The sequence below is a fragment of the Anolis sagrei genome, chromosome 13, assembly GCF_037176765.1.
Source record: "Anolis sagrei isolate rAnoSag1 chromosome 13, rAnoSag1.mat, whole genome shotgun sequence".
NCBI classification, from domain to species: Eukaryota; Metazoa; Chordata; class Lepidosauria; order Squamata; family Dactyloidae; genus Anolis; species Anolis sagrei.
In genome coordinates this window covers 10,196,150-10,209,374 of record NC_090033.1, presented here as the reverse complement: position 1 = coordinate 10,209,374, position 13,225 = coordinate 10,196,150, and the positions used below count along the sequence as shown (strand labels likewise).

The window sequence follows — 13,225 nt, the reverse complement described above, 5'->3', positions numbered from 1 at the left end:
CACCCTTCCTAATGCCGTGACCCCTTAATACAGTCCCTCATGTGGTGGTGACCCCCAACCATAACGTTGCTTTTGTTGCTACTTCATAACAGTCATTTTACTACTGTTCTAAATCATAATGTAAATATCAGATATGCAAGATGTATTTTCATTCACTGGACCAAACTGGGCACAAATACCCAATACACCCACATGTAAATGCTAGTGGGGTTGGGGGAGGACTGATTTTGTAATTTGGGAGTTGTAGATGCTGGGATTTATAGTTCACCTATAATCAAAGAGCATTCTGAACTCCCATCAACGATTGATTTGAACCTAATTTGCCATACAGAACTCCCATGACCAACAGAAAACACTGGAAGGGTTTGGTGGGTATTGACCTTGAGTTTGGGATTTGTAGTTCACCTATATCCAGAGAGCACTGTGGACTCACACAATGGTGGATCTGGACCAAACTTGGCACAAATACTCAATGGCACAAACAGAAAATATTTTCAATGGAAAATAGACCTTGACTTTTGGGAGTTGTAGTTGCTGGGATTTATAGTTCATTACAATCAAAGAACATCTGAACTCCACCAACGATAGAATTGGGTCAAACCTCCTACATGGAATCCCCATGACCATCAGAAAATAGTGTGTTTTCTGATGGTCTTTGGTGACCCCTCTGACACCCCTTCGCGACCCCCTCAGGGGTCCCGACCCCCAGGTTGATAATGTTTAAACCACTATCTATACATCCATCTGCCCATTCATGCGCTCATCCATCCATCCATCCATTCAATCATCCACCATTTAGCTATGTATCCATTCAACCACCCATTCAGCTGGCTATCTATCTATCATCTATCTATCTATCTATCTATCTATCTATTTATTTATCTATCTATCTCTACTTTACTATACCTATCTATCTATCCACCTATCCATCCTTCTAGCCATCCATTTATCTGTCCATTCAACTATCTGTCTGTCTGCCTGTCTATATCCGTCCGTCCATCCATCCATCCATCCATCTATCCTTTTCTATATCTACCAGTCTGTCCATTTGTCTTTCTGTCTGTCTATTTCTGCCTCTGTCTGTCTGTCTATCCTTCTATCCATCTATCCATCCATTTATCTGTCCATCTTCTCCGGTGTACAGAGCTCTGTATTCCTGCAGTCTGCCACACTTTTGGATTGTAAAAAGGTCTCTTATGTAGGATATTTCTTGCTGCCAGTGGCAGGATGCTGCGGCCAAAGAGCGCCAGGTGGGGACGTCCAAGCGTGGCCAAAGTCAGAGGTCACTTCAGGAAAGAGAACCAATCGAACGGCATCCCTTCCTCTCCCAGTTATCTCCGGAGCACCGGGACGAAGCGGCTCGTTACAGCAGGTTTGTCAGCTGAAGGACAAGGAGAACGCACAACCCAATTAGTCTTAAAAGGTCGTCCACATTTCTTGCTTGTTGTTCTCCTTTTCAGGGCGGAAGGAAGCCTATGGATGCAGCTCCGTCACGTGCCGGAAACAGACAACTTGTGCCGGAAAATCGAAGCATTGCGGGACATGAGGCGGTTGGCTGGTAGGCCCTCGTTTGGTGCAGTGGGGTTTATCAGGGCGAGCAGAAACCAGGGTCCATGGGAATTGTAGTTCCCCAGATCGCTCGATATCCTCTGCCCCGTCGGGGCTGCAACAAGAGCCGAGCCTGGTCCATAACCACCTCTTTCCCCGCTTCTTCCTCAGCAGCTTTCAGATTGTGGCGCCTTCAGAAGGACCGCCTCGAAAAGGAAGAGGCCCAGGTTCGAGAGGCGCGGACTTTTCTGGAGAAGAAGAAGCTGGCGGAGGCCTTCCAGGCGTGGCGGTCCCGTTTCGGGGAAAGCCAAGAGACCCGTCTGCTTTCAGCCAGGATCCAGAGAGGACTGATCAGCCGGTGAGCAAAGCATCATTGCTACGGGCTATCCCAGAGATATGAACTAGGGCTGGGCGGTTTCGTTCGTTAATTTCGTAATTCGTTATTGATTCGTATTTAAATTAGCTTACGATCCGATATTGAGCCATGCAGGAGCAACTAAAAATCGAAACGAATTTTTCAATTTATTTCGTAATTGTTTCGTAATTGGTTCAAAATCGTTTCGAAATCGTTATTATTTCCGTATGTCTGGTGCAAGTTTTATAGTTGTTGTTTGTTTAATCAGTGATAAAAAAAATAAATTATCACACCAACAGTCAACAACAGAGGGAGAGGGAAGCTTCAGAAGTTCCCCCTGTCCCATTTGGAGGTTTTTTTAGCGTATTGCGCAATCGCGTCCACCATTAACGAATCAATACGAAATTTACGAAATTTCGTAAATAACGAAATTTTTTAAAAGAAAAATTCGGAATTCTTTTAAAAAACGAAACGCAATGGACCCCCTAAAAACGAAACGAGTTTAGAAACAAATTTTTGCATTGTTACCCAGGCCTAATATATGGCTGGAGTTAGGCTTTAAAATGTACCTGTTCTGACTTACAAACAAATTAATCTTAAGAAGAAACCTACAGAACCGATCTTGCTTGTGACGTCGGGGCTACCTGTAACGGCTTCCAAGATGGGACCCGAAGCAGGATATCTATATATATAAAAATGTTCTGTGCATAATGAGTTCCTTAAAAACAAAAGAACCAATGAACGAAATCACACCAAATTTGGCAACAAAACGTCTCACAACACAAGGAGTGACCATCACTCCAAAAATTAAGATTTTGTCATTTGGGAGTTGTAATTGCTGGAAATTATCGTTCACCTACAATCAAAGAGCATTCTGAACTCCATCAACGATGGAATTGAACCAAACTTGGCACACAGAACTCCCCTGATCAACAGAAAATACTGGAAGGGTTTGGTGGGCATTGATCTTGAATTTGGGAGTTGTAGTTCCCCTACATACAGAGAGCACTGTGGACTCAAACAATGATGGATCTAGACCAAACTTGGCACGAATACTCAACACGCCCAAATATGAACACAGATGGAGTTTGGGGGAATAGACCTTGACATTTAGGAGTTGTAGTTACTGGGATTTATAGTTCACCTACAATCAAAGAGCATTCTGAACTCCACCAACGACAGAATCGGGGCAAACTTCCCACACAGAACTCCCTTGACCAACAGAAAATACTTAAGGCCATTCAATCCAACTCCCTTCATGAGGGCAAGAAAACATAATCAAAGCCCTCCCGACAAAGAGCCATCCAGCCATAGAGATAGATAGATAGATATTATTCACATACACACAGATATAGTATCATAGATTTGAAAGGGACCCCTAAAGAAGGACAATTATGTGTTGCGTGTTCCAGAGTAGGCAAACCAGACACTCTGCACATCAACACTGACAAAGAAACAGCAAGAAATACTGTTTACCCACAAGCATCAAGACATTATATATATAAGAAACCAACACTTTCTCATTACTTTATTTTCCAGATCAACAGACTGGGCCACAGCAACGCCTGGCAGGGGACAGCTAGTAAATAAATAGAATAATTATCCATTTCTTTTTCCCCCCAAGGTGTGATGGCCTCCCTTTCTTTGTCTCCTCCATCCCAAGGTGCTTCGAAGCTTGGAAAGGCTTTGCGAGGCGAGAGGCGTTGAGCCATCAGGGCCTGGAGCTTCTCCGGTTGCGCTCTCTGCATCTCTGTTTCCGGCAATGGAACCGAATGGTGGAGGTCAAGGAGAAGAGCCGGGGAGCGCTACTCGAACTCCTCGCCCTGAAGCAGAGGAGGTCTTACGGTGAGGAAGCACAGCTTTCTGCAGAAATCCGTCCACACTAGGAATCAGGTGTAGGACCAAGTCTAGGTGATGCTTCATCTCTCAGAATTTAGGAGTGAACAACAGGATCTGGGTTCAAGTCTTTGAAATCTCTAGTAGGCCTTTCAAATGCTTTCTAGAGTCTCCTTGTGGAGAGAAAAAGGGGGGCATAAATAAACAAAAATCACAACAACAACAATTTGGGGATCACATATAGAACACACACAAAACACATATACACAGACTGGGCCACAGCAACATGTGGCAAAGGACGGCTAGTACACTTTATATATACAAACATCCTTCGTTCGCTTTATTTTCCTCTCTTTCCCTTCCTTATTTTCCTTCCTTCCATCTTTTCTTTTTCTTCCATCCTTCCTTTCCTTGTTTCCTTCCACCCTTCTTTTTCCTCCTCCCTTCTTTCTCTTTTCCTTTTTTCTCTTTCCTTCCTTCCGTCTTTCTTTTCTTTTTCTTCCTTCCTTCCTTTCCTTGTTTCCTTCTTTTCCCTCCTCCCTTCTTTCTCTTTTTCTTTTTTCCCTTTCCTTCCTTCCATTTTCCTTCCTTCCTTCTGTCTTTCTTTTCTTTTTATTTCTTTTTTCTTTTCCTTGTTCCCTTCCTTCCTTCTTTTTCCTCCTCCCTTCTTTCTCTTTTCCTTTTTCTCTTTCCTTCCTTCCATCTCTTTTCCTTCCATCTTTCTTTTTCTTCCTTCCTTTCCTTGTTCCCTTCCTTCATTCTTTTTCCTCCTCCCTTCTTTCTCTTTTTTCTCTTTCCTTCCATCTCTTTTCCTTCCGTCTTTCTTTTCTTTTTCTTCCTTCCTTCCTTTCCTTCTTCCCTTCCTTCTTTCTTTTCCCTCCTCCCTTCTTTCTCTTTTCCTTTTTCTCTTTCCTTCCTTCCATCTCTTTTCCTTCCTTCCTTCCTTCCTTCCATCTTTCTTTTCTTTTTCTTCCTTCCTTCCTTCCTTCCTTCCCTTGTTCCGTTCCTTCTTTCTTTCCCCTCATCCCTTTTTTCTCTTTCCTTCCTTCCATCTCTTTTCCTTCCTTCCTTCCTTTTGTCTTTCTTTTCTTTTTCTTCCTTCCTTCCTTCCTTCCTTTCCTTGTTCCGTTCCTTCTTTCTTTTCCCTCCTCCCTTCTTTCTCTTTTCCTTTTTCTCTTTCCTTACTTCCATCTCTTTTCCTTCCTTCCTTCTTTCCATCTTTCTTTTCTTTTTCTTCCTTCCTTCCTTCCTTCCCTTGTTCCGTTCCTTCTTTCTTTCCCCTCATCCCTTTTTTCTCTTTCCTTCCTTCCATCTCTTTTCCTTCCTTCCTTCCTTTTGTCTTTCTTTTCTTTTTCTTCCTTCCTTCCTTCTTCCTTCCTTCCTTCCTTCCTTTCCTTGTTCCGTTCCTTCTTTCTTTTCCCTCCTCCCTTCTTCCTCTTTTCCTTTTTTTCTCTTTCCTTACTTAAAAATGTACCTGTTCCGACTTACAATTCCGCTTCAGAACAAACCTGCCACTGGCAGCAAGAAATATGCTACATAAGAGACCTTTTTACAATCCAAAAGTGTGGCAGACTGCAGGAATGCAGAGATAGCGCTTTGGTAGCCACTAATGTTGTACTTTGGATCTCTTGTCAAACCTGCAGAACCAATCTTGTTCGTAACCTGGGTGAGCTCAAAGAGGCCTGTTAAGGTCTTGTGAACAGGGCAAGCTTTGGCTCGTATGGACTTTCTCTTTCTCTTCCAGCCCGGTTCGCCTTTGGTCCTGGCTCTTACATTGTCCAGCCCTGTTTGGCCACCACAAGATGGTCCCAAAGGAACGGAGGGGACACTCTGGACAGCCTTCTCCACGCTTTGGCCTTACAGGCGGCCTTTCAGACCTGGAGGACCAGGCAGCAAGAAGCCCAATTGGCCGTGTAAGGGCTTGACCGCTTGACCACTTGGCCTTCTCTGTCAAAGAGCACCAAACATCCATCCATCCATCCCTTCCTATCTCTGTCTATTTGTTTTCTATCAATCTCTACCTTCTATCTATCTATCTATCTATCTATCTATCTATCTATCTGTAGACCTCTACTTTTCTATATTTACCTGTCTTTCTGTCTATTTCTACCTCTGTCTGTCTGTGCTTATCTAATCTAATCTATCTATCTATCTATCTATTTCTACTTTTCTATATCTGTCTGTCCATTTGTCTATCTATCTATCTATCTATCTATCTATCTATCTATCTATCTATCCTTTTCAATATCTACCTGTCTGTCCATTTGTCTTTCTGTCTGTCCATACCTGTCTATCTATTCATGTATCTGTCTGTCTGTATCTACCTTTCTGTCCATTTGTTCTTCTATCTATCTATCTATCTATCTATCTATCTATCTATCCATTTCAATATCTACCTGTCAATCAATTTGTAAATCTGTCTGTCTATACTTCTGTCTAACTGTCTGTCTATCTATCTATCCATCCATCCATCATCCATCCATCCACCCATCCACCCATCAATCTATCTTTCCATCTCTCTCTCTCTCTCTCTCTCTCTATCAATTTCAGTATCTACCTGTCAATCAATTTGTCTTTCTGTCTGTCTATACTTCTGTCTATCTATCTGTCTGTCTGTCCGCCGGCCGTCCATCCATCCATCCATCCATCTATCTTTCCATCTATCTTTCCATCCATCCATCCATCCATCCATCCATCTATCTATCTACCTACCTACCTATCCATTCATCCACTCATCTATCTATCTATTTATCTATCTATTTATTTCAATATCTACCTGTCAATCAATTTGTCTTTCTGTCTGTCTATACTTCTGTCTGTCTATCCATCCATCCATCCATCCATCCATCCATCCATCTATCTATCTATCTATCTATCTATCTATCTATCCATTCATCCATCCATCTTTCCATCTATCTATCCATCTGTCTGTCTGTCCATCCGTCCATCTCTTATCTATCTATCCTTTTCAATATCTGTCAGTCCATTTGTCTTTCTGTATGTCTATACCTCTGTCTGTTTATCTATCCATCTGTCCATCTATCTGTATATCTATCTTATCTATCTATCCATCTATCTGTCTGTCTGTCTGTCTATCCATTTCAATATCTACCTGGCAGTCCCTTTGTCTTTCTGTCTGTCTATACCCCTGTTTGTGTGTCTGTTAACCCTAAAGCGGAGACCTAGGCATTGAGGGCGGTGTCCTGACTCTCTTTCACCTGCTTCCAGGTGGTTTGGCCGAGACGTGGAGCGGCGCCACCTGCGGGGCTGTTGGGAGCGCTGGCGCTGGAAGGCCCTCTCTCCGAACGGGGTGGGACTGGACTCCGGGGACCGACCCCTGACCTCGCCTGACCTTTCGGAGGTGTCGCTATCCTCCGGCTTCCACAGCGGAGGGGCTGCTCCACTCCCTTGGTTGGGAAAGGTGAGTTTCACACCTAGGTCCGAGAGGTAGCCGTCCATTGCACCTTTGTCATGGCTTTATGGGCGTCTCTTCCTCCTTCCGATGTAGGGGAGCAGCCAGGAAAGCAGCAGCCGGGCAAGCATCTCTTCCTGGGCCGCGATGGAAGATTCCGGGCTCTTCCACGATGATTCTCCATCTTTGGAAGATATCATCAATGCCGCCCTCGAATGCAGGGCAACTTCTACTCGGCGGTGAGTCCATTTCGCAAGTGACACTCTCTCAGCTTCAAAGGCAATCAAGTGACATTGAGAGATGATGGTGATGATGATGATGGTCCCTTTCGATTCGTCCCACAGGGAGAATCACTTCCAAACGTTGAGGTTCCTCAACCCAGGTAGCGAGGGGAAAGCCATCTTGGCCAATTTGAGGCAGGCGAGACGCAGAGACAATGCAACAGAGGTCAATGCTAGAGACCCGAATGCGAATTTGCCACGGGCAGAACCTCTCCAGGGGCCACAAGATCAGAGGAAAGTCCTAGCAAAATACTTTGGACTTTGGTCAACTTCGGCGCATCAGAACCAGGAGGTCTCTCAGCATCGGAGACAACTCCTTCTGTCCCGGTAAGGATGGATGGATGGTTCAATGGATAGATAGATGGATGGATAGGTAGGTAGGTAGGTAGATTAGATAGATAGATAGATAGATAGATAGATAGATAGATAGATAGACAGACAGACAGACAGATGGAGGGATGAACAGATGGATGAATTAATGGATGGATGGATAGATGGATGGATTGATAGATGGGTGGTTGGTTGGTTGACTGGATTAATGGAGGGATGGATGGATGAATTGATGGTTCAGTGAAAGGCTCAATTGATAGATGGTTAGTTGGATGGATAAACAGATGAATTGATGGATGGATGAATCAATTGAGGGATGAATAAATGGATAGATAGATGGATCAACAGACAGATGAATGGGTAGACGGGTGGTTGAATGGATGAATAAATGGAGGAATGGATGGATAGATGGATAGGGAGATGGTTGAATGAATCAGTAGTTGGATGGATCAGTGGATGGCTGACTAGACAGTTATATGAATTGATGGTTGGTTGGATGGATGAATGGATGGTCGAACAAATTAGTGGATGGATGGATCAATGGATTGATTGATAGATGGATGGTTGAATGGATGAATAGATTGATAGATGAATCAATGGATGGATCAATGGATTGATGGGTGGAGAGATAGGTGAATTAATCAGTGGATGGATGAATGTATTGATAGGCGGAGGGATGGATCATTGGATAAATGGATGAATAGATAGATGGTTGGATGGATGAATAGTTAGATATATGAATTGATGGGTGGATGAATTAATGGAGGATCAATGGATGGAGAGACAGTTGAATTAATCAGTGGATGGATGGATGGCTCAATGGATGGATGGTTGGGTGGATGGATAGGTCAATGGATGGGTGGTTGGGTGGAGAGATGGTTGAATAAATAGATGAATGAATGGATTGATGAATGGATGGATGGTAGATGGGTGGTTGAATGGATGAATAGATCAATCAATGAAGCAGATCAATGGATGGACTACGCTTGGATGATGAGAAGATTGGGTACGGTTGTTTTTTGTAATAACTGTGCATTGTAATTGCTTATTGGTAATTTATGGATAATGTGTTAAGTCAAGTTGTATGGAACCACTGCTGTTTCTACTGTTTTTACTGTTTGTGAACCACTGTGAGTCGCCTTCGGGCTTGAGATACAGCGGTATATAAGCAAAGTAAATAAATAAATAAATGGACACATGGTTGGATGAATACATAGATGGATGGTTGGGTGGATGAATAGGTCAATGGATGGGTGGTTGGGTGGAGAGATAGTTGAATAAATAGATGAATGAATGGATTGATAGATGGATGGATGGTAGATGGATGGTTGAATGAATGAAAAGATCAATCAATGAAGCGATCAATGGATAGACACATGGTTGGATGAATACATAGATGGATGGTTGGGTGGATGAATAGGTCAATGGATGGGTGGTTGGGTGGAGAGATAGTTGAATAAATAGATGAATGAATGGATTGATAGATGGATGGATGGTAGATGGATGGTTGAATGAATGAAAAGATCAATCAATGAAGCGATCAATGGATAGACACATGGTTGGATGAATACATAGATGGATGGTTGGGTGGATGAATAGGTCAATGGATGGGTGGTTGGGTGGAGAGATAGTTGAATAAATAGATGAATGAATGGATTGATAGATGGATGGATGGTAGATGGATGGTTGAATGAATGAAAAGATCAATCAATGAAGCGATCAATGGATAGACACATGGTTGGATGAATACATAGATGGATGGTTGGGTGGATGAATAGGTCAATGGATGGGTGGTTGGGTGGAGAGATAGTTGAATAAATAGATGAATGAATGGATTGATAGATGGATGGATGGTAGATGGATGGTTGAATGGATGAATAGATCAATCAATGAAGCAATCGATGGAGGGATCAATGGATGGACACATGGTTGGATGAATACATAGATGGATGGTTGGATGGATGAATAGGTCAACCAAGAGATGGATGGAGAATTGGTTGAATGAATCAGTGGATGGTTGGTTGGATAGATGGATGGTTGGGTGGATGAATCAGTGGATGGATCGATGAATGAAATCAATGAAGGGATAGATATATGAATTGATGGATGGATGAATTAATGGATGGAGAGATAGTTGAACAAATCAGTGGATGGATGGCTCAATGGATGGGTGGTTGGGTGGAGAGATAGTTGAATAAATAGATGAATGAATGGATTGATAGATTGATGGATGGTTGAATGGATGAATAGATCAATCAGTGAAGCGATCAATGGAGGGATCAATGGATGGACACATGGTTGGATGAATACATAGATGGATGGTTGGGTGGATGGTTCAGTCCTGCCTCCTCTCCACCCGTCCAGACCTTTAGATGGTGACCCTGCACTGCGTAGGGCCCAGGCCTGGTTCGAGCGCACCCAGCGTCGCCGCCTCCTGTCGTCCTGCTTTGGGAAATGGAAAGCGGCATCCCAAAGAGCTGGACAACGAAGGCGAGAGGCGGAAATCCAATCCGAAGTGAAGCGGCGGTCCCTCCGGCGCTGGAGGAGGGCGGCCAGGGGCTATCGGGCCTTGCGCTTGAGCTCCGTGAATCAGGTGAGACCCAAATAGATTGGAGGGGACCCCAAAGGCTATGCAGTCCAAACCCAGGAGCTTCACCCTAAGTTGTGGTGTTGTTGGTTTCAATTCCGTGTTTATTTCCAGGCTGGGAACTACTGGACCCGGGCCGCCGCTTTGCGCCAATGCCGCCGCCAAAGGAGCAGCCTCATCGGACCCCAGAAATTCACCAAATTGTTCCCGACTTGGCCATGCCGTAAGTATAATAAGACTCCCATGTTCCAGGAAGTCATAATAATAATAATAATAATAATAATAATAATAATAATTTTCCCTGCGTGGCTATGCTGTGAATGCGCACTAATGGTAACCTTCTGCGCATGCGCAACATAGCTCGGAAATCTTCAGTTAAAATTTTGAAAAGGACGGCGGTTGGCCCCGCGCACACTCCCCATGATGCTATAAATAGGCCGCGGAAGGCTAACCGCCTCAGTTCTCTTCATCCGCGCTAAACGCTAACAGCTCGGTTTCGATTAGAACATTAGTGAGGCTAGAGTCTGGGAAGTTTGTTTCAAAATGTCGCAAACGAAGGGATTCAAACGTTGTAGTGCTTGCCCTTCCAACTTTCCAGACAATGATGCCCACGATTTGTGTATCGCGTGTCTGGGTGAGGGGCATCTGACTCAGAGCTGCGTCATTTGCCAGTCTTTTACTCCTCAGACACGGAGGAATAGGGAGATTAAATTAAAGGCAGCGTTGTATGATCGTGCTCTCCTCCCTCCAACTGAGGAACGCCATAATGGCGACCATACGCAGTCAGATCAGAACTTACCTTTGAAAACGTTAAAGAAATCCAAGAAGACTAAAAATGTGGAGAAAATGAAAGCGCCGGTCGTTTCAATGAAGAAGAAGCCCGGTCTCTCTGATGGAGCGGCTTGGCTCGCTCAGCTGGTGGAGAAGGGAGAGGAGCCCTCTCCAGTCGCGGCAGAAGCCAGGCCAGAGCCTCCGCCAGCTCAGCCACGCCACGAGCGTGCCTTGCAAATGGATGGGGAGTCGGCATCGGCGAAGCCACGCCTCGCGCGTGCGCGGGAAACGACTCAAAGGAGTGAAACCACGCCCCCGATGCCGATGCTCTCGGCACCGGCCCCGCCTCCATCCCTTTCCGGCGAAAGGGAGGAGGAGCAACGCGGGGCTTGCCCAGCTGAGCCGTCGACGTCGGCTGCAGCAGGGAATGCCCCTAGTGAGCAGGCTCGGCGCCGGTCGCGCGCACCTTCGCGCGCAAGGAAGATGAGAGCGGCGCGAAGGGATAGATCGAGCTCCAGCGGCTCTGCATCATCGTGTTCGGATTCCTCCTGCTCAGTGAGGAGGCGTCGGCGTGCAAGACTGGAAAGAGCCTTTTCGGTGGCATCTTCAAGGTCCTCTTATTATGGGGGTCGAAGAAAGATGCATGAATACCCCCCTCCACAAGCGGGGTTTTATAAGGTGACTCCCAATGGGGAGATTGTATTCTACGGGGACGACACCCTTCCATCACCTGTAGTACATAAAACAAACAAGCAGCCAGTGCGAGATAAAAGAGACAAGGCGTCGGATCATCGCCTCCAGCCTGTGAGAGGAGACATGCCCTTGGATGTGAACGTGTTGCAGCGTACTCGTTGTGTTGATTTGGATGGGGACAATGCTGTTGATTCAGATGCCTCTGAGGAGGTGGATGAGATACCTAAGGATGAAAAGGACATGGAGTTTTCTGCAGGTCGATCAGATGACTATAATAAGTTTATGCAATTGATTGGGAGAATGATAACTGCCCTGGACATTGTGATCCCAAAGACGTCATCAACAGTTGAAGACCCAATGTTTCCATCAGAGGAGCAGGACAATCCATCGTCTGCTATTCTCCCAACATTGCCATATTTGTTGAAGTTGACTAAGATTCCTGATATGTCCCCTTCTATCGTTCCTGCCATCCCTAGAAGAGTAGACACATAGCAGCTGGGTTATTCACTAGAATTGCTCATTATGTAACTTACCTTAGTGGTTACCAAAGTTTTCTGTGGAAAAAGCTAGCACCGTTTGTTGAAAAGCTACCATTAGAGGAAAGACGATATCCTAGAGCATTCCTAAATGAGGCTATACCCCTCTCCAAGTTTCAAAAGGATATTGGGAAGCATATGGCGGAATCCGCCGGTAAACTGCTGGCCACGGCTACCGCTATCCGACGTCATGCTTGGCTTCGAGCCTCCTCTTTATCTGAGGACAGCCGATCTTTGGCCGAAGACCTCCCAATGACTGAGGAAGGCCTATTCGATCCCACCACAGATGAAAAGATCAAACATTCCAGAGAGGTTATGCAGGCGGCCAAGTATGAATACCCATGGCAGCCTGGTTACCAGCAGAGGCAACGCTGGCATCAACCAGCGAGTACATACCGTAAAAGTTATTTTGCTGGATACGTTAATAATTCGGGGTTTAAGAATTCTAATACAAAGTTTCAGCCTAATAGGAGGCAAAATTATAATGCAAGGGCAAGATATCAACCATATAACACTAAGGCTAGGACCGGAGGGAACCAGAAGCGTCGTCTTTGATGTTCCCGATGTATCTGGGACCCTGAGGCAACCATTGCTATGTGGGACAGATGTATCGGTTGCTACAATCCCGAATCAAACAGTGGTATTTTTTGACAGATTAAGGCCGTTTAGGCATGTTTGGAGTTCTATTACTACCGATAAGTGGGTTTTGCAAGTTATTAGTGTTGGTTATGCTATGGAATTTGTATCCTTGCCCCCGTTGGGCAATGTGAAGTCTACCCCGGAGTCACCTCCCTTATTGGAGGAAGTAGATAAACTCTTAGATAAACGGGCTATATCTCCTCTTGATCCTGGAGTTTTGGCTGACTGTTTTTTCTC

General features: G+C 44.8%; 1 protein-coding gene across 5 annotated transcripts in view; it reads left to right on the top strand.

Annotated features, from left to right (window-relative positions):
- The window catches only part of C13H1orf167 (chromosome 13 C1orf167 homolog), a 29,736-nt gene that overhangs the window by 8,573 nt on the left and 7,938 nt on the right, over positions 1-13,225 (top strand). For 2 of the 5 annotated variants that reach the window (XM_067472764.1, XM_060758760.2), the window contains 10 exons: positions 1,203-1,372; positions 1,461-1,558; positions 1,720-1,906; positions 3,528-3,748; positions 5,484-5,652; positions 6,968-7,160; positions 7,248-7,390; positions 7,496-7,759; positions 10,127-10,355; positions 10,464-10,572. In XM_067472764.1, the coding sequence (XP_067328865.1) occupies positions 1,203-1,372; positions 1,461-1,558; positions 1,720-1,906; positions 3,528-3,748; positions 5,484-5,652; positions 6,968-7,160; positions 7,248-7,390; positions 7,496-7,759; positions 10,127-10,355; positions 10,464-10,572 (1,783 nt within the window). The remainder of the gene's footprint in view (positions 1-1,202; positions 1,373-1,460; positions 1,559-1,719; positions 1,907-3,527; positions 3,749-5,483; positions 5,653-6,967; positions 7,161-7,247; positions 7,391-7,495; positions 7,760-10,126; positions 10,356-10,463; positions 10,573-13,225) is intronic. The other 3 variants (XM_060758759.2, XM_060758762.2, XM_060758761.2) reach the window with 3 other exon arrangements.